Here is a 27793-nt window from a genome sequence, read left to right as displayed (position 1 = left end):
GTAAGCTTCTTCCTTTTAATATTAGTTCTGACATTTATCACGTTTCCTTTTCTGCTTTTGTTGCCAAAAAAGCTCAGAGCTAATATTGATGATCAGTGAGAGCAGCTGTATTAATTTCCATGTGATGAAGGAAACTAAGGAATGGGGGGGGCGGTGCCATGTTAGGCACATATATGGTCTAAGTACAGCATGTGTAGTCATGGTTACCGTTAGCCATCCTGAGTCCTGTTGGTTTTGTCTGTGAAGTGGGGATAAGTAATCTGCCCAGGGTTGTGTTGCTGGTGGGTGGAACAGCTAGGATTCACACTTAGTTTCTTCCATGAATAAGCTGCATTTTCTGTTTCATGAAATTATTTATTTGTTTGCACTTTATAAAGACTTATTTATATCCCTGTTAGAAAATGTTGGGGTAATATTAAGTAAATGACTTTACATATCACTGAGATTGCCAGTTCGCATGGAAGGGCAGCAGTCAAGGAGAGAAGCATTCAGTAGGCTCCTCATAGAGTTCCCAGTCTAGGGTAGACTTTAACAATACTGTCTGGGAGCGCCTGGGTGGCTCAGTCGGTTAAGCGTCTGACTTTGGCTCAGGTCATGATCTTGCGGTTCGTAGGTTCAAGCCCGCATCCAGCTTTGTGCTGACAGCTCCCTGCCTGGAGCCTGCTTTGGATTCTGTGTCTCCCCCTCTCTCTGCCCCTCCCCCTTCTCATGCTCTGTCTCTCTGTCTCAAAATTAAACATTAAAAAAAAAAAAAGAATACTGTCTGAATAAGGTTGACTTTTCAGATATGCCCTTGAAAACAGTTTTTAGTGAACAGTAGCTTTTTGCTTTACTCTAACTAAAAACACTTTAAGGATTCTACCGGTAAAGCCAGGAAGGATACTTTTGCTCTAAGTTTTCACATATTGGTACGAAGTGTGAATGAATTTGTCTTTCAAAAAGCATATAGTGAAATATTTAAAAAAAATTTTTTAGTGTTTGTTTTTGAGAGAGAGACAGAGAGTAAGCAGGGGAGGGGCAGAGAGAGAAGAAGACACAGAATCTGAAGCAGGCTCCAGGCTCTGAGCTGTCAGCACAGAGCCCGACGCGGGGCTAGAACTCACAAACCATGAGATCATGACCTGAGCCAAAGTCAGATGCCTAACCAGCTGAGCCACCCAGGCACCTCTAGTAAAATATTTTTCTTGAGATCAGTTGTATCAATTTCTACTCAAGAAAATCCCACACTGTATTTTTTACTTTTCAAAAATGGGTTAGTTTACAGATGAATGTGATCTTGTATATAAAGAATCCTAAGAAATCCACAAAAAGCTATTAGAGCTAATAAATGAATTCAACAAGATTACAAGATAGAAGATTAATATGTAAAAATCAGTTTTATTTCCAAGTAGTAGTATTGAACAAACCAGAAAAGAAATGAAGAAAATAATTTCCTTTATAAAGCACCAAAAATAGTGAAATACTTAGGAATAAATTTAACAGAAGAAATGTAAGACCCATATACTGCAAACTACAAAACGTTGTTAAAAGAATTTAAAAATGACCTAAATAAATGGAAAGACATCCTGTGTTTATGGATTAGAAAACTTAATATAACTATGATAGCAATACTCCCCAGATTAATCTGTTGATTCAACTCAGTCTCCCTCAAAATTCTAGCTGTTTTTTTTTTTTATTCAGGAATTGACAAATTGATCCTAAAATTTGAATGGAGATATAAGAAACCCAGAATATCCAAAACATTCTTAAAGAAGACATGCAAAGTTGGAGGATCCACACTGCCACATTTCAAAACTTAATTACACAGCTTCAATAATCAAGACGTGTGGCACTGGCATAAAGATAGACATACAGTTTACTGGAACAGAATTGGGAATTCAGGATAAACCCTTGCATTGATGGTTAATTGATTTTGATAGAGTCAAAACAGTTCAGTGAGGAAGAATAATCTTTTCAATAGATGCTGTTGGGACAACTGAATATCCATCCATATGTGAAAGAATGAAGTCACACCCCTACCTCACACCACATACAAAAACTAACTATAAATGCAGCAGGGACTAAATCTAAGAACTAAAACTTTCATAAGAAAGCCTAGAGATAAATCTTTGTGACATTGGATTAGGCAGTTGTTTATTAGCCCACACAACAAAAGAAAAAATGGATAAATTTGGACTTCATCAAAATTAAAGACTTACGTGCATCAAAGTACACACTATCAAAAAAGTAAAAAGACAATGTACAGGGGAGAGAATATATTTGTAAATCATATATCTGATAAGAGTCTCGTATCCAGAATAAAGAACTCTTACAACTCAACAGTAGAAGACAACCCAATAAGAAATAAAAATGAGCAAAGGATTTGAATAGATTTATCCACAGAAGATATACAAATGGCCAATAAGCACATGAAAAGATGCTCAACATCATTAGTCATCAAATAAATACAAATCAAAACCACAGTGAGATCTCACTTCAGACCCGCTAATCTAATTAAAAAACAACAACAACAGATGAACATAAGGGAAGGGAAACAAAAATAATATAAAAACAGAGAGAGAGACAAAACATAAGTGACTCTTAAATACAAAGAACAAACTGAGGGTTGCTGGAGTGGTTTTGGGTGGGGGGTGAGGTAAAAGGGCAAGGGGCATTAAGGAGCCCCTTATTGGGATGACCACTGGGTGTTATTTGTAAGGGATGAATCACCAGATTCTACTCCTGAAATCATTATTGTACTATATGCTAACTCACTTGGATATAAATTTTTTAAAAAGCAAAAACAATAACAAATGTTGGTGAAGATGTGTAGACACTGCAAACCGTCATACACTGTTGTGGGAATGTAAAATGAAGAAGCCCCTCTTTTGAGGGAACAGGTCCTTCCTCAAAACATTGAACATAGTTGTCATATGACCCAGGAGTTCCAGTCCTAGTTATATGTATGGAAGAGAATTTAAAACCTGCCTACACAAAAACCTGTGCATGAATTTTTGTAGCTGCATTATTCATAATAGCCAAGAGGTGGAAACAACTGAAATTTCCATCAGTGATGAACTGATAAACAAAATATGGTATATTCATATAATGAAATACTTAGCCAAAAAAGTAATGGGGATACCGATACATGCTACAACGGGATGAATCTTAAAAACATGTTAAGTAAAAGAAACCAGAGAGGAAAGGCCACATATTGTAGGATTCCTTTCATATGAAATGTCTAGTATGGGCAAATGCCTAGAGACAGAAATTGGATTAGTGGTTGCCAGTACCTGCCGGGGGCTGGGGGGAGTGGTTAGGGGTGAGGGTCAGGATAAGGAATAACTTCTGATGGGTATGGAATTTCCTTTTGGGGGATGATGGTTTTCTAGAATTAGGTAGTGATGATGGATCTTAGGCCAACTTGAAGCCTGGTCTTGCTGAAGGATGAGACTGTACCTGGGAGCCTGACGTAGTTTGTTCTGGCAGAAAATAACTCTATAGTGTAGCCTATGAGTAACATGCTGAGGTCATTTTGCCTCCGTTACTCATACCTGGTGACCAGGTGGGTACACACAGCCACAGCCTCTAAGACCTGCAGGTAACAAGGAGTGGGGGACAAGGCTGAGATGATACAAAACCCCAATGCGAATCATGGAGAATTTTGGGAGTCTGGGAAGCCTCTGGCGGCCTTTGTCTTTACTTTGTGTATCTGTCTCCATGAGATTCCTTATCCTGGGCCATTAAAGAAACCTACTGTCAAAAAACAAGAAAAGAAGTTTAAATGAATCCAAACATCTCTGTTTAAATTTCCTCCTCAAAAAAATAGCATTCTTAAAGGGGAAGGGCTATATATATATAATCGACTGGCACAGTGCCTGAAACACAGCTGCCAGTCCCCAAATGGTCATCAGTAAACATTTAATTATGACAGTTTGTTAGCAGAAGTAGAGCAAGTAGATGGGCCCTGGTAGATTGAAGTAGAGCGTGTGGGTCTGAGTTTGTCTGCTACCCTTGGGAGTGGTGACCTTAATTTGAGTGGGCTTGAACTAAGTGGACCACGTGGCCCCTTGCTAATTGGGCCTAGTGCCAGGCTGCTTCTCCATATTGTGTTAGTGCATGCTGCCTGTAAGGAACACATCTTCATTATGAAAACTATTACCATATTCACTGCTCTCTTTTGAGGCCTAGGAATTCCTATAAAATGTTTATTTCAAAAACAAAAAGGTTTTTAGAAAAGTTTCTAGAGCAAAGCTACCATAAGGAAATTTGTTACCAGAGATTTCTTAAGTCCTAATTTGTTACTAAGAAAGCAGAAATTTTACAAATGTGTAAGCAACTTTCCCTGTCCTGAATAATGTTGATTTTTCTCCAGTCAAATGTTATTGCCATCAGTGTTGGTAGATTTTGTATTTTAATGGTTTCATAGTGTACTGCCATTTGTTTGGGCTACTTGAATTAATTTTATTCTTTACTTTCTAAATGATTGGGACCACCAAAAATGAAAAAAAAAAAAAGTCTTAGTGGATTAAAAGGGGATTTTTAAAATATAGTGGAGAACAGATGTAAATTCTTTAAAGTAACCACTCATCCAGTCCCTGAAATAGAATCCTAAAAATACAGTTGGCCTACATTCTGACTTATAAAAGAGTGTAACTTTTGTGCCTGTTATCATGAACTTTGTAAAACATTAAGCACTAGTGTGTTGAGAAGAAATGCTTTAAGCATACTCTTTTTCTGTAAGAGCTTGTTAAGTTGGTTTTTGTTATTTTGTTTTACCCCATTTGGGGATAGAAATGGTGGGAGTTATAGGGAGAATAGAACTCATATTTTTGTAGGAGGAGGATGAGGTCATTCTAACAGTATTACACAAAAATTTAATTTGCCAGATACTAAAATTGAAGGGTGAAGTATCTGTGAATGAGGGAATGGTTTAAAAAGTTAAGGTGTATATAGAAGTGAGATACCATGCAATTATTTAAAAGAAAAAAAGTACTGATGTGTACAAATAATAAGTGAGACAAAAATATGTATGAGGAAAGCACAGTGCTAGTGTGTTTGGGATAACTTGTATGTACAAAGGGGAAGGGTATCTCCTTGTCTTGGCATGAAAAGAAAACTCTGGATGAATACATAGGTAACTAACAAAAAGGGGTGATTTCCAGCGAGAAGGGTCTCAGTGGTGGGAAACTAGATAGATGAGGGAGGAATATGGGAGGAAAACTTACTGTTGAATACTTTGGTTTACGTTATGTATTTCATCATATTAGCTGTTCACAAAGCCGACTCAAGATTGAAGGACAGCAGGAGATAGCGATAAAAATTCAGATTCCCTGGTAAATCCTGGCTTTGCCCCTTCTCATTTGTGTGAGGCCGTGTTCAGGTTCCCTCTCCATGCCTTAATTTTCTCATCCACAAAGCTGAATCTTGTAAAGCACTTACAACAGTATCTGTCCTACAGTAAGCTGCAGATGCCATTATTAGTAGTCGAAGTGTTAAAGACCAGTAATTCTCATATTGCCTCTCAAGTGTCTTATTTTCTCACATTTGTAAATGTATCAGAAACACCCGATGCTTTCTTTTTCCTCTGTGCTAATCATGTTTTAACTGAAATGGCTGATAAATGCACATGGAGTTTGAGCCTCCTTATTTCTCTTGGCCTGGTGATTAAGAGCCTGGTCTCAGAAATGGACAGAACTGAGTTCGAATCCCCTAGCCCAGCACTTGGCAAAGCATGTTGGTTGTTTTTTGTTTTGTTTAGTTTTGGTTTTTTTAGGTGCTGTAAGAGATGTAGAGATGTTTGTGCTGCATTGAATAGGTTTCCTTGATGGGAAAGGCAGTATCCTGAAGTCTGGATGGAAGATCCTGTATTCTGAAAGACTAAGAAGGGAGATCATTCATTCATTTACTCAGTTTTGTATTAATTTCTCTGGTCTAAATCTGCGTTCAGGCAGGTCTCGTTTTATGTCAGCTCTTCCTCGAAGAGTTTGGAGAACTGCCTTTTGGAGCGGGCTGGTAGGATTCTGCACTTGCTCCGGGACTAGCCAACTTTGATCTTTGTAAGAGTTGGCTGATGCCAGCAGCTCACCATCCGTGGGACCTGCCCTCAAGGAGTCCTCTGCAATGGGGATGATTAATAGCATCCTGTGCACAGGCACCTGGGTGGCTCAGTCAGTTAAGTGTCTGACTTGGGCTCAGGTCATGATCTTACGGTTCGTGGGTTTGAGCCCCACGTTGGGCTCTGTGCTGACAGCTCGGAGCCTGGAGCCTGCTTCGGAATCTATCTCTGTCTCTCCCTGCCCCTACCCCCCCCCCCCCAAATATAAATAAACATTAGAAAATGTTTTTTAAATGAAAAAAAATAGCATTCTGGAGTAGTCTCTCAGAAGAACCTGACTCAGGGCATGCCCACTCATAAGGTACCTAACTATGCATAGGGATAGGGGCTATCTCAGGGAAATGAGAGACAAAAGTGGCTCACTGGACTTGAAGGGAAAATACATTATGCCCTAATCGCCATAGTAGATATGACTATGTTTATTTTAAGGGAACTTGGGATAGAGTGGTAAAGCACTTGAGTCAAGCAATCCAGCTACTACTTAGGGAGGGAACAGGCCAGGACTGGAGGCTGGGCCTCACACTTCTACCTCCCCGATTCTGTGTGCTCTTTCAGACTCGCCCTTTCATTGCTGGGTCCCTAGAGCTTGATTGTAATGTCCGAGTTCCTTCGTTTTAAATACTTTAAAGTTATGGGGAAGTATTCCCTCAGAAAGGCTCTTGCTTTATTTACTTCATTTTAAATGAATTTTTGAATTTTGAAAGGTTACAGAAATATGGTGTTTTTTGCTGCTGTTAAGACCCATACGTTCCCATTTTCCCTACTATCCAAAAACAGTGGAAACTGAGAAGTTCTGGAGTTAGAACCTTTTCAGTTAACAGGATGTTTTACCTGGGTGCTAGCATGGTAGCAGTGGGAACATTAACATGACATTATCAAGAATTGTATGTCCAAAAGTCTGCTGGCATTTTCGCAGTGTTTTTGTTCAAGCATTATGTGCTCTTAGTGACTGTGGCCTATGCCTTTGACCCTCATGACAAAATATAAAGATAACTTAAAAATGTGTGTCCTATTTTTAAAATGACATAAACCAACAAAAATCCTTGTGTCCTTGGTATGGCTAAGAAGGTAAGACTTGCCTCTTTGCCCCATATTGATAGGTGCTTTTAAAACTTAAATTATAAAGAAGGGAATGGAGGGTCCCCGAGTTGCCTCAAGGCAGTGGAGGGTGAGGGTGGGAGTTTTGGCTTCCCACCACACTTGAATTATGCCTTTGCCACTTTCTAATGGAACTCATACAAAGCGTCACTTTCCTGATTGTTGTCATGGATGTGTCGTCACCAAGCTGGGTTGTTTCTAGTGAAGAGGTGGTGTGTGTGAGGAGCCCAGGAGCCCCTGTGGGTGCGTGCCTCCTGCCAGAGGAGCAGGAGGGGTGGTCGGGGTCAGGCAGGAGGCCTCAGGCCCAAGCTACAGACCTTGGAACAACACTTCAAGGCCTGCATAAAACTGCCTTTAGGGGTGCCTGGGTGGCTCAGTTAGTTAAGCATCCAGCATTGGCTTAGGTCATGATCTCACAGTTAGTGAGTTGGAGCCACATGTCTGGCTCTGTGCTGACAGCTCAGACCCTGAAGCCTGCTTTGGATTCTGTGTCTCCTTCTCTCTCTGCACCTCCCCTGCTCGTTCTCTCTCTCTCTCTCTCTCTCTCTCAAAACTAAATTTAAAAAAATGAAAAATAGTACATTAAAAAAAAAAAAAAACCCTGCTTTTAAAGATGCATTCGAAGGTGCCTGCTGGTAACGTTCGTAAAGCAAAGGACTTTTTCCTCCTTTGTTAGTGTATGTCTTTAGTGCATCGAAATTGGCATGAAAGTAATGAATGTGGAGTAGATAAAATGTCAATTCATCAGTGATTGTTAAAATATAAATGTGAAAATAGCCAAATGACTCCCACCTCCCTGATAAAACTGGCCACGAATTACATGGAAACTAAAAGCAAAGCCCTGTTTTTTTTTTGCTTTTACTGAGACTTTAAAAATGTACTTATCATCCTCATCCACAGGTTGCTTTTGGAAATAGATCCTGGTTCCTTCTCCCCCCCCCACCCCCACCCTTCCCGTTCTCGTTCCTTCTGTGTGAACAGTCGGCCCATGGAAAGTAAAACTACATTGCTTAATCTTCCCATCAGCCTACATTTCTTTTAACAATGTTGGTATTAAATTATAATTATTAGTAGGGATTTTGATTAAAAAATATATTGTGAAGAGTTTTGTTTGATTCCACTCTGTGAAAAATATTCCATTTTCTAAAATTGAAGGAGATACAGAATGTGTGCATTTCATCACAGAGTTAAGATACATTTTCAGGCAAACAGTCTTTAAATATGTACATACACTCTGCCAATCAAATTTACATTTTCTGATGTTATGAAACCAGCTTTGTTAGTACCCGTGACTCTGGCTTTTAACGTTGGAAGGAGAGTGGAGGATTAAGGCAGATTAGAGTGTCGGCATAACGTTTGACTCCTTGTGTTCTGTGCGCTCACGCATAAAAGTCCTCCAAATCTGGACAGTGACTGTGGTGATGTGAGCAACAGCTTGAATTTTTGCTTGGTGTGGTGACTGGTGGGGTAATAGATGAATCGTCCACCTTCTGAATCACTGAATTGGTAACATGTGCCAGCGCTGATGTCCCTGGGTGTGTGAGGTTTCTGGTGCTGCGGAATTGCCACTGCCTGGGAAGGTTCGACCCAGATAATCAGTGTTAGAGGAAAACATCTGTCTCCTTTCACCATGTTCCTAATAGGCGTGGATTACACCCGAGAGGCTGGAGAGTCTGCAGAAGAGAGCGCCACTTTCTGGGGTTTAGTAAGAATAAAAGCAGCACTATTACAGCTCCCATTTACTGAATCAGCCTTGTGTTCCAGGCACCATGTGAGGTGCACTATTACCCTATCCCTGATGCATTTAAATGGCTGTCATTTCCATAGTGTTGCTTCCTGGTGCTCTGTGAACTTGTGATCTTAAGTAGAGCACGTGGGCCCTCTGGACTGAGAGGCCCACTGCTTTCAAACAGGGATGGTCTTTTACTAATGTTTGGAGGAAGAGCACTGACCTTTGTGAGATTAAAGGCACTACTGTTTTTATGGTAACGGCACATTTTTGACATTCTGGAGTCTGGAAGCACATATTCGACTTCTATCTTGGTCCTGGGTGTGACTGTCTTTAATGACTAGTGAGTTTTTTTTTTCACATATCAAATGTACAAGTATTTAAACGAGGGTGCCTTACATTGATGAGGCTACTCTTTTTATTTTAATATTAAAATCTGGGAGTAGAGAATATGCTTTTTAATGGCATTTACAGGTACTGGTTATAGATATTTTTCCTCCTGGGAAGATGTGACATAGAAGGTTTTATTAAGCATTGCTACTTGTGGAGTGTATGTATGGGGAAGGAGAATGGGAAGAAGAATCTTAGGAATTTTCCTTATATGTTTTTCTTCTGTTCATTTCTAGTCTTTATAACCTGGCTTCCCTGGAACTGAGAGAGAATCTTCTCACATATCTTCCTGAGTGAGTCTTATGGGGAAGATAAGAGGGGATTTTGTACTAAATGAATTTCTTCATGTATCAAAAAAAAAAAAAGTATTACAATACTTTGTCACAAGGAGATTCTGTGTCTTTTGGAAAGTTTGGGAGATGCCTGCCTTCCCTTACTAGTTTTTCCTTGGTAATATTTACTGCCATGCAATCCAAATGAGTCTTATTTTTGGAAACTAGTCCAAGTGAGGGATACTGTATTGCTCAGCATTTCTAAATACTCTCTAAGAGTTCCTTTATTTCTTTTTTTAAATAGCTCTCTTACCCAGCTGCGGAGACTAGAAGAACTTGATTTAGGAAACAATGAAATATATAATTTGGTAAGTCTGTATTAATGAGAGATTTAGATTTAATTTTGTCCTCAGATATGATCAAAATATACTTCAGGGGAGATCTGTAGGGATATATTTCCACAGACACAGCTTGGCAATACTAGAGAATGTGTTCCAGTTCACACACAGGTTGAGAATTATGTGGGGGTGGGGAGGGTCAGTATTAGATGTGATGCGTGTCAGTGGAAACTACCAGCATTCTTTTTTTTTTTAAGTTTATTTATTTTGAGAGAGAGAGAGAGAGAGAGCATGCGAGCGAGCACAAGTGGGGGAGGGGCAGAGAGAGAGGGAGTAAGAGAGAATCCCAAGCAAGCCCTGTGCTGTCAGAACAGAGCCCGACACGGGGCTCCATCCCATGAACCATAAGATCATGACCTGAGCTGAAATCAGGAGTTGGACACTTAACCCACTGAGCCACCCAGGTGCCTCCCACCAGCATTCTTGGAGAGTTTTGGGAGTGTTTGAAGGATGGGGGACTTGTATTGGAGAAGTACCAACCAACCTCCTCTATGGTACCCATTTATTGACTGTTGAAGTAGGATTCTTTCTGAGTGGAAGAGTAATAAACATTGGATCTTTGTTACCATAACATTATTTTTTTGTTTCAGCCAGAATCAATTGGAGCTCTCTTACATCTAAAGGATCTCTGGTTGGATGGAAATCAACTGTCAGAATTACCTCAGGTAAGTGGTGGTTTTACATTGTTTCCTCCAAATAATAAACAACCACAACCACCACTCATGCATTCCCTGCTTCTGCATGAGATTTTCTAGAAGAGGGATCTTGAAAACCAGAAACAATGGTTGAAAAAGCACATTTGGAAAAATATATTGAGCACTCACGCTACACTGCCATAGAAAAATCGAAAGCCTCAACCCATGATTTCTACAGATAGCAAATGTATCCTTTAGTTTGTGAAGCCTGTATTTTATTTCATCCTTGCTCCCCATGTGGCCTACCTCAAGCCCAGTAAATTTGTAAATTATCAGGACCCCTGATTCTTGATGGTATCCATTTCTGCCACTCATTGTGATGTGCCAAATGCTTTGGGATTATTGTGACCACATTCTGTACTGTAATAGTTGATCTTAAAGAAATGTTAAAAGCTTTTATTTAAATTTTTTGCAAATAATGCTTATGGTTTAGCTGGTATATCAGGGTGTTCAAGTTCCTACTATTACCAAATGTAAGAACCATGTTCCAAATGAAATGGAGTCTTACATGGATTTCTAAATACATAGTCCCCTTGTGGAGCCCTAATAAGCAGTCTTGCCTTCTGCTTACGTGAGAAAGAAATGTAAACCAACAAGTGCAACAATAAAAAACAAGCTTTTTCCCCTTATTTAATTTAGTAATTTAATTGTATTACTGAAATTTGTTCTTGGATATATCTTATAGCCAGTCTTTTTTTTTTTTTTTTTTTTTTTTTTTGAGATAGAGGGACAGAGTGTGAGCAGGGGAGGGGCAGAGAGAGAGGGAGACACAGAATCTGAAGCAGGCTTCAGGCTCTAAGCTGTTAGCACAGAACCTGATGCGGGGCTTGAACTCCCGGACAGCAAGATCATGACCTGAGCCAAAGTCAGATCCCAACTGACTAAGCCACCCAGGCACCCCTCTTACAGCCAGTCTTTAAAGTCCGGGTATATTTCATGATGGTTTAGGTGCTGATATTTTATGTGTTTGAGAGAGAGAGAGAGAGCACGCGCGTGCGCGCATACACAAGCAGGGGAGGGGCAGAGAGAGAGAGAGAGATAATCTTAAGCAGCCTTCACGCCCAGCACAGAGCCCACTGTAGGGCTTGATATCACGACTGTGAGATAATAACCTGAGCCAAAATCAAGAGTCGGACGCTTAAACTACTGAGCCACCCAGGCACCCCAAGGTGCCGATAGTTTAAAGCCAATCAGATGCTTAGGTGTCTGCTCAGTCATGTGAAGCAGGTGTGACGGGGCTGTGCACTTCATGAGGAATGCTGTATTAACGCATGGAGTCTGACACTAGGAGAAAGTACTCAGTTCTGTGGTATGGTTGTAGTTTTATAGCACTGGACTTACTATGACCGCACAACTAAGGGAAGTAAGGAACTAATTGGAGTCTGTTTCTGAGGTTTTGCTGCGTTTGAGGAAAGGAGACCAGTTAGCAACTGAAGGTTTGATTAATACGGAGATTTCTCTAGGAAATCATGCAAAATCCTGGTTGAGAGAATTCCAGTTACTTTGGGAGTCAGAGGATGGGGAATAAAAATACCATGAGGTTATCAGGAAAGTAACACACCAGCTCTGGGACATGATGGGGAAAGAATGTATGTGTGTACAGATGTGTGTAAATGATTGTGTACAAAATGCCACATCTCGAACACAAATTAGAACTCCAATGATCTTGTTGTAAATGGTTAAACATCTCATTCATCCCTCTTTAGAAACTTCTGTTGGGACACCTGGGTGGCTCAGTCAGTTAAAAATTCAACTTTGGCTCAGGTCATGAGCTTGTGATTCGTGGGTTTGAGCCCTGCATCAGGCTTTGTGCTGACAGCTTGGAGCCTGTCGCTTGCTTCAGATTCTGTGTCTCCCTCTCTCTCTGTCTCTCCCCTGCTCGTGCTCTGTCTCTCCTTCTCTCTCAAAAATAAATAAACATTAAAAAAATTTTTTAAAAAGAAACTTCTATTAAACCAGGACTCAACGCATCAGATAGTCTAAATAATCGGAATTATTTTCCTATTGTCATTTCCTATTGTCAATGCAAAACATTGTTAAGAGGAATTAATGAAAAGGTAGAACAATGTCAAGGGTCAGGCCTGAAATCAATAGAAATGCAGTGTGGTTTCCTCCAGACAGGAATTACAGGGGCGGGTTCAGAGGATGTGTATTAGGTAGGGGAGGAACTGGAAAAAGTAGATCAGACCAAATTAAGTATAGATTGAAGGATTTGTACTTATGTAGGCATCAAGGAGCCACTAGACATTTTAATTTTTTTAGCGGAAGGGTGGTCTGATTACATGCTTAGAGCTAGCTGCGTTTCCAGGAGGGAAATATGGAAACAACAGTCTATAGCCCAGACGTGGACAGGGAGTGTCTCACGGTTGGAGCTAACTGTCTAGGTGAGAGGGGGAATTTAATGTAGTGGCAATGGGACTGGAAAAGTGGAGGCCGTTATAAAAGAGAAAATATGTATTTTGTGAATGGAAGGTAAGATACCTCTTGAACAGAACACTGGACTCCTTGAGGTTCTTTCTCCACTCCTTGGATGGCCTGTTGTCTCTGAAAGCAGTACGCTTGCTTCTGTCTTCTGTCGATGGTGAAGATGTCAGTGGGTCTGGAGGCCCCAGTATCGCCGGGGTGCAGTAACATTGATGTTTGTTGTAACAGGTACTACTGGTCATGGGAGATAAAAAGGAGATGGTCTCTTAACAGAGAAAATCTCAGGGTCACCCCGAATTCTAAGCTGCGTACCCAAGGGATTGATTCTAAACCTGAAGAACTGGATTCCAGACTCCTTTTGTTTTTTTTTAATTATATTACCCTACAGTCATTTGTCCTCTCTTGGTGCCAGTCTCTTCATCTGTTAAGTGAGAATGATTCCTTGCCTGCCTGAAGTTGGGGAGCTTGGCATCCCTCCCAGCTCCGTGTCTGTGATTGATACAGCTTCCCGTTTTCATTGGAAGGGGGTCTGGAAATTCACTCCAGCCTCCTCCTATAGATAAACACTAAGGAAACATCCTCAGCACTGCTTTGAGAATTGACTGTGAAAAATCCCTGTAAGAAATTCCTCTGTACTGTAGCAGGGTGAAGCATGAGTCTCTTTTTCTGTGTCACTGGTGTAGGAAATAGGAAATCTGAAGAATCTGCTGTGCTTAGATGTCTCTGAAAACAGGTTGGAGAGACTTCCTGAAGAAATCAGTGGCCTGACTTCGTTAACAGATTTAGTCATTTCCCAGAACTTACTAGAAATGATTCCGGATGGCATCGGTAAGTATCGAAAGGAATTGCCTTCTAAAGATGTTGGCTGTTGTCTTGAGCCTGTGGGACTCACTCCTTTGATCCTTTGGTCACCACTCTCAGATGCTGGGGATGGGAGTCCTTTAGTCTCCTTGTTTATTTGTTCTTAAAGAAGGAATGCAAAGAATGTTCAATACAATTGAAGTTTCTCAGTATGCAGGTATTTCTGTCCTCCTGGTTTGGTAACAGTTGTACCTGTTGTTACTTCTAAGTGTCAACTCATCTATTTCACCCACATCTCCTTTCAGTGATTTCCGTGGAGATTAGTCTGAATAATAGAATATATTTCAGGCATGTGAGCAGTCACTGAGAGATTTCTCCGTGAGCACCCTAACAGTTTATGAGAAAGTAACCCTGACCTTATGCACGACCTAGGGAAGAATGGTGTGCTTGGGTTGAGCCTCTTATAGTTCTTTGAGAATAATCTTTTCCTTTAACCGTCCTATGCTGTTTCCTTTAAAAAGAAATTAGTCCAGACATTTCCTTTACCATAAAGGCATGCAGTTCAGCTTGAGAAAATAAACGCAGAGAGGATATAAACAGACACAGACCAGGAGCTCCACCATAGCAAAGCCACTTAGAACTTGTAAGAAACTACCTTTAACCAAATAGTTAATATAGGCTTGCTGTCTTTGACCTTTTTTTTTTTTTTGACTTTTATTCAAAATATCAAGGGAAGTTTCTGAAAGTTTTTCAGTAATTGGAGAAGCTATATGACAGAGGACCACTTCCTTTCTGCTATTTGGTCAAGATGAAAGCAGTAAGTGATAATAGCATCTTGGCAGGAACACAGACATTGCCTTTTGCTTCAGACTGGTTGGAAAATTGATGGGGACTTTGACTCTAGGTAGAGATGTTGGGTGAGAGTGATACATGGCACCCGCAAACAGTTTGTAGGCACTGGGGACGTTTAGTTGCTTGGCATAGGAAATAGGAGGTGTCCGATGGCTGACTTCAAGCACTTGAAAGGCTGCTGTGGAGAAGAGAGGTCAATGTGTTACATCTTCTAGTTCAGGTGAGCGCAAGGAAAAGATCTGAGAGAAATACTGGCTACAAATTAGTTTGGGCTGCTTAGTGAAGGGAAGGGAACCCTGTCAACTGAAGTGTTCAAAGAGAGGCTGCAAGACCACTTGCCAGAAAACTGTTAGGGAGACTCCGTTGGGGGGAGATCTATCGATTCAATTCAGTGTGCCTCTCCTGCCAGTGAAAACAGTTGCAAAGCCTCTGGGGACAGTGTTAGTAGGTTATTGATGATGCTAAATAAAGAGCTCAAGAATCCATTAGTTCTCCTGCCTTGCTCTGTGACCACACACAAGGCAGGTTAATTTTTTCAACATGTCCCTTTCTCCGGCTTGACGTCTCTTTTAAGATACAGGCTGTTTTCTGATTTTACTGGGGACTGTAGCATCATGCCAGCCTCTCTCAGTAGATAGTGAGGATGTCTGCTTTGTAGCTTCATTCCCTTGAGTTATAGTTGAACATGAGAATCCAAAAGCTTTAGGCTTTCCTTCACTCAGTGGGGATTTTGAGGATGCTGTGGTCACTCCATTCTTCTTTTCCATGGCCTGCGGGCATCGCCAGAAAGTCTAGGCTTTATGCTCTGAGTGAAATACATTCAGTTCTTCATGTGGCTTTTCAAAGATTGCCATTTTCCTCTGCATACCTAGAAACACTTCATTGTAGGAATCTTCACTGAGGCATTTTCATTCATAGGTGATAGAATAAACTGTATTGTTTTTTGTTTTTGGTGAGGACGATTCTTGGAGTGCAGTGAAAGCCTCTCTCCTTTGTACATGATACATTTCATGTTCTTAAAGATGCATCAAGAGCTAGCTGGTTGTTTTTCTGTAAATTTTCCAGCTTTGATACAGTATTTTTATGTAATGACTTTTAAAACAATTTGTTTCTAATTGCTGACTGTTTCTGATGTTCTGATAACATTTAACTCTCAACCTTTAGTGATCTAAATGCGAATGATGTGGTTTCATAATGTGAAAAGTTGGGTGAGGAAAAAAAATGAATAAGTGTTTAAAACAAAAAAGAACAGCAGATAAGAGATACCAAGTGATGGTTAGGAAGACAGTTGTAACTAATGAGTTGAAATAATGCTTTTCCAGGAAAACTAAAGAAACTGTCTATCTTGAAAGTGGATCAGAACAGACTCACACAGTTGCCTGAAGCAGTTGGAGACTGTGAAAGCCTCACTGAATTAGTTCTTACAGAAAACCGGCTCCTGGTGAGTGTGGCTTGCACATTCAAATGGATGCATAGAGTGTGCTTTCTATATGTCAAGACTTATAAGGGTAGATTCTACTTACAATTTGGGTGGGCTACATGGAACTTTTCTCATGTTACATCTAAAAAAGGGACTTGTAAAGCAAATGCATGACATAAAGATGATTGGCTTTTAACCTGCTTCAGTGAAGAGAATGGTATTTAAGCTCCCCTTAGAGAGGTTTCCAGGGAGGTGCAGGAATGAGCCACTGATGCCTCTGCCATGGTGTCCGAGGACCGCCAGAGCAAACGTTCTCTCAGGGCTCTTTGAGTAAATGGAAAGAGAGAGAGAGAGAGAGAGAGAGAGAGAGAGAGAGAGAGAAGGGGAGAAAACGGTGGTTGACCAGGGGGTGGGGGGTGGTTAGTGTGAGTGCTCTCTGGAGGACTGGGTGTGGGTCTGTGATCCTACCCCGCCCTAGAAATTGGGGATGGAGGTGGCTGCAAGTGCCCCTGCCTTGGGCCGGGCTTCCCTTCCTACCAAGGGCAGAGCTTTGGCCTACACCACCTACCAGGGGCAGTCTCGCTTGCTCTCACTTCCTGCCGCTTCCTCTGCTTTCCATCAGGCCCTCATTTATTACTTCATCTTCTCCTTTTCCTCTTCTTTTCATCATCTTGTAGCAGCTTTTGCTTCAGTTTACTTGCCTACCTTTCTCCCTGTATTTTATCCCTGTATTTCCTACCCTACTTTCCCTTCTTCTTTTTCCTCTTCTCTTCTCCTTTTTTTATAAAAAGTATAAGTAATGTTCTTGAGGTGGAAAGAGCAGAAAAAGCATGAGTGGGTAGGACACAGAGCTGGTGGGGGAGCCTGGCCACATCTCTCCTCAGGCAGCCTCCTCTGGCGGCTGTAGTGGAAGTGACCTAACCTTCCCATCCTAGTTTGTGGTTTCAGGCTTACAGATAGTAATCACAACACTTATAAAAATGGTATTCATTCACCCCTGGCTTGCATCAGAGTGTTGAAGCTCCCCCCTTCATCAGGGTACTGCCTGGCTCCTATAGTTCTCTGTGCACCCCACTCCTCCCACCCTGCTCACCTTGTTCCTGTTCCCATGCTGCTGTCCCCATGCCATTCACGGCACCCGTGCTCAGGGTTCTTCTGATTTCCCCTAGCCATCTGGCTTCCAGTCATCCAAGCCATTCTCCCACTGTGGTTCTCCAAGGTGCAGATAGTTAAGGGATGAATCTTGAGGTGCAAATTGTTTAACACTGAGGAACATTCATTACCTCTTTGCTAGGTATTTCTCTGTTCCCAGGTCTGTCCCTTTGACTTCATTTTATTGAAACATATTCCTGTTTTAACAAAAATGCAGAATATTTCATTGTACATCCTCCAAATGAGCTTTAATGTGTCTGATATTCAAGAAGAACTGCTATGTCTCTTGCTGGATGAAATTATATTCTTTAAGTCCTTGAGAAGATCTGTTTTACTGTGAGTCACGTCTCTGAAAATAAATTAATAATTAAAATGTTATTTTAACAGACCTTACCTAAGAGCATTGGAAAACTTAAGAAGTTGAGCAACTTGAATGCAGACAGAAATAAATTAGTGTCTTTACCAAAAGAGGTAGGTGCTTTAAAAAAACAATAATAATTACAAAGAAATAACAGCATATATGGATCAGAAATATCAGATGTTTTAAAAGACTTAATGTGGTGCTTTTTAAATGTTACGTACTCTCATTTGTGGGCACAGAGGTGGTCGGAGGAGTTGTATCAAAGAACAATCATCAGTAACATTAAAGAGAGTAGGTGGGTCCAGATGACTCTGAGCATTGTTGAGAAAGGTGAATTGATAGTATTTTAAGTGCCAGAAAGGGAGATTTGACGTTTCTGACTCGACATATAGAGAATGGTGACACCATTTGGGAGTTTAGCAGAGGAGGAAGTAGATGACGTTGGGTCTGAGTTTAAAGTGAAATTAAACCACTTCCTAAGACATTGGAATTATAAAGGTGGACCTTGATGCAACCTTTTTACTGGGCAGAGACTGATACTGGGCAGTGTTCATGTCCAGGTGAGAGTGAATGAACTCTTCACAAAGGCATTCACATAGAGGAATGTGAATGGGAAGCTATAGCCAGACTCTTAGGTGTTTTTTTTTTGTTTGTTTGTTTGTTTTTGTTTTTGCCAATGGTCCAACCAGGAGAAGAGACCATCACCATTCACTGTGGGGAGTAGTTGTGCAGACTTAGAGGCATGTAAATTCTGGAAAGGGAGGTGGAAATGCTGAGAATGAGAAGGAAATTCAGAGCAGATGCAACAGAGAAGTATTTAGTGTGATGTTTAACAAGAAGGCTTACCTTCTATTTGGAACTAGGAGAATTTGGAGATGAGGAGTACCGAGGTTGATTTTTTTGTTAGCCGTTAGCCTGAAACCCCGTTTCAGCCACCCGTCTGTCCCCTGTCAAATGTTGGTGGGCCCCCCCCCCTTTTGCTAGGCCTCACATGAAAAAGTGTGGTATCGTGTGATATGATCCCTGCCCAGGCAGAGTGTCCTTCCTATTCCTGTCTTGACCCTTTCCTACATCTCCCTTGGGATGATTTTAAACCTGCCATCCCACCAGCCAGAACCTGTGGGGTTCTTATTTCCCTAGGGCCCTTCTGAACTTGGTCTGGTTTCTCTTTCCTCATCTTCACACTGTATCCTCACTGTCCCAGTCATCTGTCTGGGCAAGACGGCCAACATTCCTGAGGGGAAGCATGGCAAGTATTTGTTATAAATGCGGCCATATTCTGACCCACCCTTACTGTGAGCACCAGCACTTGAATGAAACTGTTCCCCGAAGAAAGATTTAAGTACATCTCTGCTAAGCTGGACCACAAATAAGAGATTTTGCTCATCAGACATTTTGGTTTCCACCTCACAGTGATAAACCACAACACAGAGCTGATATTCTGAATGTTGATTTTACTCTTGTTGAATGGGTAATAGACCAGACCCGTAGTCACGTGGCCAGAGAAGTAGGAAAGATTTAATTCTTGCTTTCTCAATGCCACATACTGTAGCCAGAGTTCTCATGTTTGTTAACTCACTGAATCTTCATAACAGGTGGGATCATGAGGGAAATTTTCTCATTTTAGAGATAAACTGAGGCCAGTGAAAACTTTTCCTTAGCAAGCCTCACATAGCTAGGAGTTGGTAGATTGGACACTAGAGATGTGTCCTGACAGTGAGCCCACTGCTTTTGCACAGGCCAAGAAAGCATGACCACTCAGGTGATACAGATTTCGGTCTAGCCTGTTCATTGGTGTGCCCTTGAGTTGGTAAAGAAAGGTGAAACTATCTGTAGTGTGGACATGTTAGAAAATTAATACATTTTAGGAACACGTTCAAAGTCAATGCCAAAGGGAGCGGTTGGAAGTTGAGTGGCCATCCCCGGTAAGCTTCCCCACCCAGCCTCTCTTCCCTGTCCCTCTCTTCTGGTTCTCTTTTGAAGGACCATTCTTTACAAAACTTTAACATTTTATTTGTAAAATTATTGCTATCATTTCGGCATCCGTCCTCTTTACATTCTGAGAATGAAACTTGCACTCAGGGTTCAGAGATTATGCCTACCACATGCCGTGTCGTGTGTCTGTGTAAGTCTCTTAGAACAGCTTTTCACAATGTGGAAAGTGAACATGGTGTGAAAATAGTCCTGGCTTCAAAGCATTTTAGTTAGCTGTCACGTGGTATCTGTTCTCTATGAAATTGTGGTTGGTTTTCTGGCATGTAGAGTTTATAAAGGAGTAAAGTCTGTGCCCCTTCCTTCAGGTTCGAGGTAAAGCAGAGAATGTTTAAAGCAGAATCAGCTCTTTTCTGGCACACCTTCACTAGTGACTACTCATGCAAACTCACCTCCCAGAGTAGGAAAATGCCCTGAGCCCATGTGCCTAATTCTGCTGCGGGTTAAAGTTTGGTGACCCAGGAGAAATGGCTGAGTGCTTGTTGTTGACCATTGTGGCTAGCAGCCAGACCACTCAAGTCCTCCTTACATCGAAACATGTCACGTTGGTCTGGGCAGCACCACTGCACCATGAGTCTCTGTGCAGTGAGTGTGGTAGGCCCTGTGACCGTGTGTGTGTGTGTGTGTGTGTGTGTGTGTGTGAATGGGTGGGTGACAGAGGGGATGGGCCTTGTGCACTTGCTCTGCCTCCAAGCTTGATACCATTTGATCATATCCTATACTTTCCTGATTGGAGTCTTCCCTTTCAAAACTTGACTGCTTTCTCTTGAACAATGAAGTTGCATGCATGACCTATCTAAACTACAATGCTGACCGATTCAATGTATATGCCAAAAATCCATAATTGTTTTAATTGCTATTGGTCTGGTGTGCCGTGTGGTTCTTCCTATTTTTTGCCTTTCTTTAATTTGATATTATTGTATATCGTCAGTTTTGTATAGCACAGCTCCTTAGTCTTTTGCAGCATTTATTTGTATTTTGTTTTTTTCCCAAATGAGGGGAAAATGTTTGTACTGTGGGTCACAATAATAGATTCTGTTTGTGTTTTGTGGTGTTATTTGTAGTAAACATTTGCAAATCAATGAATGTCTCTTATTTTCTTAATTGTTAGCTGCTTGGAAATTTAGAAAAGTCGGGTAAACTTGTTATCTTGTAAGTATTGTTCAGACCACAGTTGCATCTCTTAACTTCCATTTTGCTTTTTAAATGCATGAAGATTCAAATCGACTGACTGCTTTGTGTGTTCCTCATTGTAAAATATTGTACGTTTTCCTCTAAACTTAGGTTGTTTTTTTTTTTTCAAAATGACTGCATGGCCTGGAACCTTATTTTGTTATGTGTTTGTCAGATTTGTTCAAACTATTCTCTCTCAAAAGAATGCTTATCTGTGAGTTACGTTTTAAGTTATTGAGAAATTCTGAAAGACGTAACGTGGCAGCTCATGTGTCTTCACTAAATTCCGGTTTGTTGCCACAATTCTCTCTCTAGTGGAAAGGCTAGATGTGTTTTATTTGCTATATGTAGCATGCTTCCGATTTTTTCAGCAACTTATTTGTGTCTTTCATTTCTCATCCTGTTGTAGAAGTATGAACGCTTCTGGGAAAAGAAGTCTCCCTAAAAAGCTCATGTTTTTGAAGAAGAGACTGTGTTACATGATGATGGGCAGACAGGGAGTTGGTTTATGTGCGATCGTGGGTATGATGAAAGAGAGCCAGCAACTTTATAACATTCCCCAGCCAAATCGTACCTTTAAACAACCTGCCCCAGCTAAAGAGATCCTGGCCAGAAGAAATTGAACATGTGTCCAAGCTTAGAATCCAGTCTTTGGTCTCCATCAGGAAAAAATGAAAGTGATCTTGACTCCATCATATGTCTACAGTCACATGAGACAAGATAGGATTGGCAGATCATTCATCAGAGCTTTTTTCCCCCCCTTTTTTTAAATGAGGCAATCTCTCAACATTAATTACCCATACATATTGTTGTGATTTTCATAAGTATCTGTGCTGACAGTTCATTTTTGTGGATAGTTTTCTGTCTTCTTACTACCATTTAATTTAATGTAAGCTTCCATCATATTCTGAAATTGATTATTCATAAATAAAAGAGATAAAACCTAAAAATACTAGAATAAAGTATAGTTGGCTATTGGATATCAAAATGGAGAAGGCATTCCTAAACTTGAAAGAGGAAGTAGGTTGTAAAAGAGACAACTGATTGATGTGTCTATGTGAAAATTAGATTTCTGATGGTCAAGAAGGTAAAGTCAGCCTGGGGGCAAGGGGACATTTATAACATCACAACCGAGGGAGGTCTCTCCTTACTTTGCTTGAAATCCTTCCAGATCATTGAGAAAAAAGATAGTCCCGCTAGGAAAAAAGCAGACAAAAATAAAAGCAAAGAACCCATCATAAGAAACAATAAGTGATTCAGAGAATTAAAAATAGAAATGGCTATGCACGTGAAAAAATTTTTAGCCTCATCAGTATTCACAGAAATGTTAGTGGAAGCTTTTTGACCTATCTTATTTCAAGATTAAAAAAAATAATAAGGATACCAAATGTTGGTGAGGGCATGGGAAAATGTATATTGTCCTAGAAGAATAACTTATTACAGGTCCTCTGGAAGGGAGTAAAGTAATAGGAAAACCTTTAAGAGTATTCATACCCATTGATTCTGGAATGCTACTTCTAGGGCTTTGCCCTAAGAAAACAATTATGGACACACATTAAAATCACGCCCAAGAAGATTTCTCACATACGTAGAGGCTCACAGGTGACATGTGCCACGTCAAGCACGTACAGGGGCAGCTAACCTGTGCCAGGCGCTGTGTTGAGGGATTTCCTGCATATTTTTGTCTGATTTTCACAGCAGTTCTATGAAGTGTGGGTGAATCGTGATCCACATCCAAGAGACTGTGAAAGTGAGACTCAGTGTAAGGAACTCACCCAAGGTTACACGGGGAAGAAATGACAGAACCAACTAGCCATGTCTAATGTGGGAGCTTTGCGCAGTGATCTGTGAGACTGCTGGAGAATGAAATACTTACGTAACCAGTAAAAATCCTTTTAGAAGCATAATGACGTGGGAAGACGTTCTTGGTGTCATATGTAAACTGAGGTGCTGAAGATCGAGCGTTGGTCCTAATTTTGTTGAAGTGTATATACATAATCAAGTATATGGCAATACTACTAAAAGATTGTACTTCAAAATGTTCATACTGATTGTCCCTTTGTGATAGAATTTGATCTGAGTTATTTTTTTTTCATTGTGCTTTTTGTGTGTGTGTGTGTGTGTGTGTGGTTTTTATTTTCCAGTCAACGTAACTTACTGTTTTATAATTAGAAAAGAAGAATGCCATAGCTATTAGTGGATATTTTGATGTCAGTGGCCCAATAATTCAGGAAGTCCCAAAGCCACATGATTTCCAAAATATTTATGAAATAGGAACATTCAAATAATATGCCACAGATGATGATGGGAAAGATAAAAACAGTCTTTGGTTTCTAAATTACGCATATTATTACAGCTCAAATTATATTTTGACCAGATTTTGCTTATTGTACATTTTCCTTTTTGCCAGTGAAATGTGGGTTCCATTCTGTTACATAGAATGTTAATAGGCAGATACTGAAGGAAAATGAAAGTTTCTTCACACTTAGGGCAGGCATTCAGAAAGTGGAATATAGGTAGACCAAGGGTGACTAATAGAGGCTTTCACTTTGAATCTCTGAATGTGATTATCTCCTCTAGAGTAATGTCACCTGTAGGTAGTAGTTAATACGTAGTGAAGGCTGACCTGGCTAAAGGTTTGCTTGGTGAAGTGCAGGTCCCATCTCCTTCAGATGGATTATATCGGATCCAAACAGGGAAGGAAAATATCTGCAGTTAAGGGACACGAAACAGCGAAACAGAGGTTCTCAGCTACGTTCTGTAGTTCTCCAAGTCCAACCCCTTGTATTCTGGGAAGGTACTATTATGTGGTTTGAGGAAGTTTAAAAATACCAGCTTCCTACGTAACTGGTAATAAGTTATTTAAACAGTGACCCTGCTTCCCAGAATTCCTCAGTGACACAGGCATTTCATCCCAGTGACCACTAAGGACCCTGTAAACTCTGCCTCCTGAGCCCAAGAGAGAAAGCAGATATACATATGAACAATATGTGTAACGCAATACTGAGCTCATCTTAGTGCTTCACTGGCATTACAGTCATGGTGTATTTATCACGGTGACATTTTGTCGCTGTGGTGCGTGGTTGGGGGAGAGAGTTTGAAGCTCAAGTGTTTTCTGGGGAGAGCTCACCAGCATCGGTACACTTCCAGCAACTTAGTACGTCGGTGTTGTCTGCACTCGCTATTTGGATCTGGGGCTTTTGCTTCTTGAAAAGACCGTAACGCTCATGTTTATTTGCCAGCCACATTTACTAGTCCAGGTTCTATGATAGGTGCTAAATTTTATTTGTGGTTTCATTCAGTTTAGCCCTGATTGTTACTTTTGGTTAAAGACCACAGAACACATGACGGAAGCTAGATTCCAGCCCAGGTCTGTGATCTCAAAGCATCCACTCCATGGCACCACTTCCCTCCCTAAGGTCTATAAAGAACTGTGCCTTTTGAGTTATGGTTTTTACTGCTTAACAATTTTTTCTAAAAGCCAAAGGTTCGTGGCATGCCTTCCTGGCTGATTTGGAAAGAGGTCTCTGTGTGACTGTTTGCCTGGGACAACATGTGCCTCTGAGGGTGATGAAGGCATCCCCAGCACGCTCTGCAATAACACTTGCTCTTTGTTGGCATTGTTTTCTGAAAACCTTAGACAATAGAGATCAGGAGGTCACTCTGCCCGCAGTGACAACCCAGAGTGCCTAGAAGGCTCTTGAATACAATTGCTTTCCACCCCTTGAGGTCTCAAATGGGTATAAGATTAGAATGGGACAGGAAAAAGAAAAAGTAAATAAATGAGACTATAAGCACAGGAGACAGCTCCCACACTCCAGTGGAAGTTGACACTATTTCCCCCCAAATACTTGAGTGTTTACTTGTCCAAAACTTTCATTGCTCTAACAACGATTAGAGCCCTCTCTGACCCATTGCAATTAGTTAATTAATTTTTGTAACAGACAATATATGTCCATGGTACAGATTGAAAACGTTCACATGGTGTAGTATTAGGGCCCCTGAACAGATATCCTACAGGTGGCTGGAGCAGTGGACAGCTTCATGACAAAGCGTCCCAAATTATGATGCAGTTTCAGCTCTGTACACTGCTCCAGGAGTTTTATTTTGCTACTGTGAGGGTTGTGTATGTGAATAACTGATATCATCTGCTTTGGCTCCCTGCAGTACGGACGAATCTTATGTCTTCAAAGCCAGGCCAGGATCGTAAGGTTGAGGGGTGTCCAGCCTCAGCCTCGGGCTGATCTGGAAGACCTTCCACATGGCATACAGGCCCACCGCTGACCCCAGTGCAGATACCCCTCCACGTGGAGCAGGGCTACGGGGGGTTCCCTTCCATGAGGGGCTTGGGTATTCCTGCCCATGAGTAGATCTCTTTTGGGCTCATCTCAGTTTATAGAGAGAATCTAATCATGTCGATCCTCAGAAGATTCAAAGTTTTGAATCCTTGCATGGTATTCCTGGGCATCTGAGTAAAACTGATGATTGATTCCCTTCCTCAAGGGAGGGAAGAATGCCAAGCCCCTCAAAGATCCTGTTGTACCTCTCTTTTAGGACATGATATGGGGGCCCTATATTTATAGAAGCTAAGAGAGGACACTCTAGTGTTTTCTAGAGAAAACAAGAGTTGTTTGGCTTTCATTGCTACACATAGAAGCAGGCACTAACTTTAAGCAGCAGCCTTTCACTAGTTAGTAAACAAATAAACATTAACTGTATAAACATGTCTAAATGAGAAACGTTGGTAGGTAGATGGGATGGGTACGGTACTTGCCAAGCACCCTGGTTATATGTACATGCACAAATTAAACAGCTTGGTGAAACAATCTGTCAGAGGGCCTGTATAGACCATAATTACGAAAGAAACGCAGAGAGTGCTGTATTGGTGTGGACCGGTGGGTTTTGGGAAGACATGATGATGTAGAGGATGTTTAGCTAATATTGGATGATTGATAAGATTTAGAAGGACAGAAAAAATAAGAACATTTCTATAGGAAACAGTGGGACCCAAATGATGGATTTTATTTTTATTTTGTTATTTTTAAAAATTATTTATTTTGAGAGAGAGAGAAAGTGTGAGAGAGTGCAAGCAGGGGAGGGACAGAGGGACACAGAGAACAAGTAGGGGAGGGGCTGAGAGAGAGGGAGAGAGAGAATTCCAAGCAGAATCCACACTTTTCAGCACAGAGCCCTACACAGGGCTCAATCCCATGAACTGTGAGATTATGACCTGAGCCCAAATCAAGAGTCAGATGCTTAACTGACTGAGCCCTCCAGGTACCCCTAAAATGATGTATTTTAGAGAACAGTGAAAGCACCAGTTTTGCTGGGATGGGAAATGTGAACACTGAGAAAGAATGGGGACAAACTAAAAGTCTTTCCACATATCTGGGTGTTTTCCATTTTAGACGGATTTTCATGTTTCCTTATGTTTATTTTTCTTTTACATCCACTATGGTTAAATACTGTGGTTAAATGTATTATCTCAGAATCTTTATATGAACTCCTAAGGGAAGCCATGATAAGATTGTTCATGAAGATAATTATGTAGCAATTTCATAAATATGCCTTCTTCTCTTTAAGGTACATACATACACACAACACGTGTCATAGGAAAGGGCATAAGATGCGTTCAGATATCACTGAAGATGCAAGTCTCTTGCCCCTCCTCAAGTGGGAGGCTGTGGAGTATTTTTCCATGTGTTCGAGAGACATCAATAGGTTCCTTCATGAGCCTTTTCTTGCAGCCGCCCTGGGTGAGGATAGCGAGTACAGGGAGAATGTAGTTCTGTATGGAGTCCTGAATGTTGTTGTGTCTAAGATCAAGTTGTGTTTCCACCCTCTTGGTCCAGCTTTCCTGACCATAGGAACCAGAGCCAATTTGTTCAAGAGGATGATTGAATTCTTTTGTGCTTCTGTTCTTTTTTGAAGACTAGATCCAAGCAAAGCTCAATTACCTTTGAATCGCTTACTTTAAAAATAAATGGTAATCAAATTTGGTGTGGATACAGATAGTGATACACTTCTACCCACATTAGTTTTACCAGATTAATGTATGTATTTACCAAATTCAATTTTTGCTAAAATAGTGTTAATTTTGCAGTTGTCAAAGGAAAACGAAAAATGAATTTACCAAATTAAGTTGTGAATAACCGAAAGCTATTAAAAGATGTATGGTGCAAATTAGTGTACTGTGTCATCTGTCAGATGTCTTTTTCTCCCCCTCCCTCCCTTCCTCTCTTTCTTTCTCTCTCTCTCTGTTTCTTAAATGAACTGGAACACTGGGAATACTAAATTTAATATAATGGGCAGGTCTTCAGAGGGGTGTATATGGATCATCCTTGGCCTTATTTTTGAAACTTAGAATTTTCAGTCTCCCATATTACCGAACAATAATTGTCTGGACCTGTGTGGCTTAGTTAACATATTTAAAAGACGCGGTTGCATTAGATAGCAGTGGAAAATGACTTGCATTTCAGAGTGTAAGTTTTGAACCGTCCTGTTTCTTTTCGTGATTTAATTTAGACTCTCTGAGTTTCATGTATTGCAGAGATTTTTAGGACCTTATTGGACTACTTAGTACTTTGTATGATTTAAATTAATCATAGTTGGTCATCAGTGTCATTTTATGCATCCTTCTCATGCCATTTGATAAACAAGATACTCCACTCACACCACCATCTTCCAAAAAAACCTGGAAAAAAAGCCTGTATTTTCTTTCTCATTGTAGATTGGCGGGTGCTGCAGCCTCACTGTGTTCTGTGTGCGTGACAATAGACTGACTCGGATACCTGCAGAGGTGTCCCAGGCAACAGAGCTTCATGTCCTAGATGTGGCAGGGAACAGGTAAGCATGTCCTGGTTTGCTTTATTTGAGAAAAAGAACCAAATGTTCATGCACCCCAACCTTTGCCATCTTGCCTTTGCACCGTCTTCTAGA

At 40.8% G+C, this 27793-nt stretch overlaps 1 protein-coding gene across 1 annotated transcript in view; it reads left to right on the top strand.

Moving 5' to 3' along the window:
* Nucleotides 1–27793, top strand: part of LRRC1 (leucine rich repeat containing 1) — a 138076-nt gene that overhangs the window by 98207 nt on the left and 12076 nt on the right. Inside the window, exons 5-11 of the mRNA XM_047103133.1 lie at nt 9551–9607; nt 9891–9954; nt 10575–10649; nt 13787–13931; nt 16079–16197; nt 17716–17799; nt 27585–27700. Coding sequence (XP_046959089.1) covers nt 9551–9607; nt 9891–9954; nt 10575–10649; nt 13787–13931; nt 16079–16197; nt 17716–17799; nt 27585–27700 — 660 coding nt within the window. The remainder of the gene's footprint in view (nt 1–9550; nt 9608–9890; nt 9955–10574; nt 10650–13786; nt 13932–16078; nt 16198–17715; nt 17800–27584; nt 27701–27793) is intronic.

Source organism: Lynx rufus, unplaced genomic scaffold (assembly GCF_022079265.1).
Source record: "Lynx rufus isolate CCGP_SWC_20201006 ecotype Redwood Valley unplaced genomic scaffold, mLynRuf1.p SCAF_6, whole genome shotgun sequence".
Classification (NCBI taxonomy): domain Eukaryota; kingdom Metazoa; phylum Chordata; class Mammalia; order Carnivora; family Felidae; genus Lynx; species Lynx rufus.
This window is presented reverse-complemented; position numbering and strand designations above follow the sequence as displayed.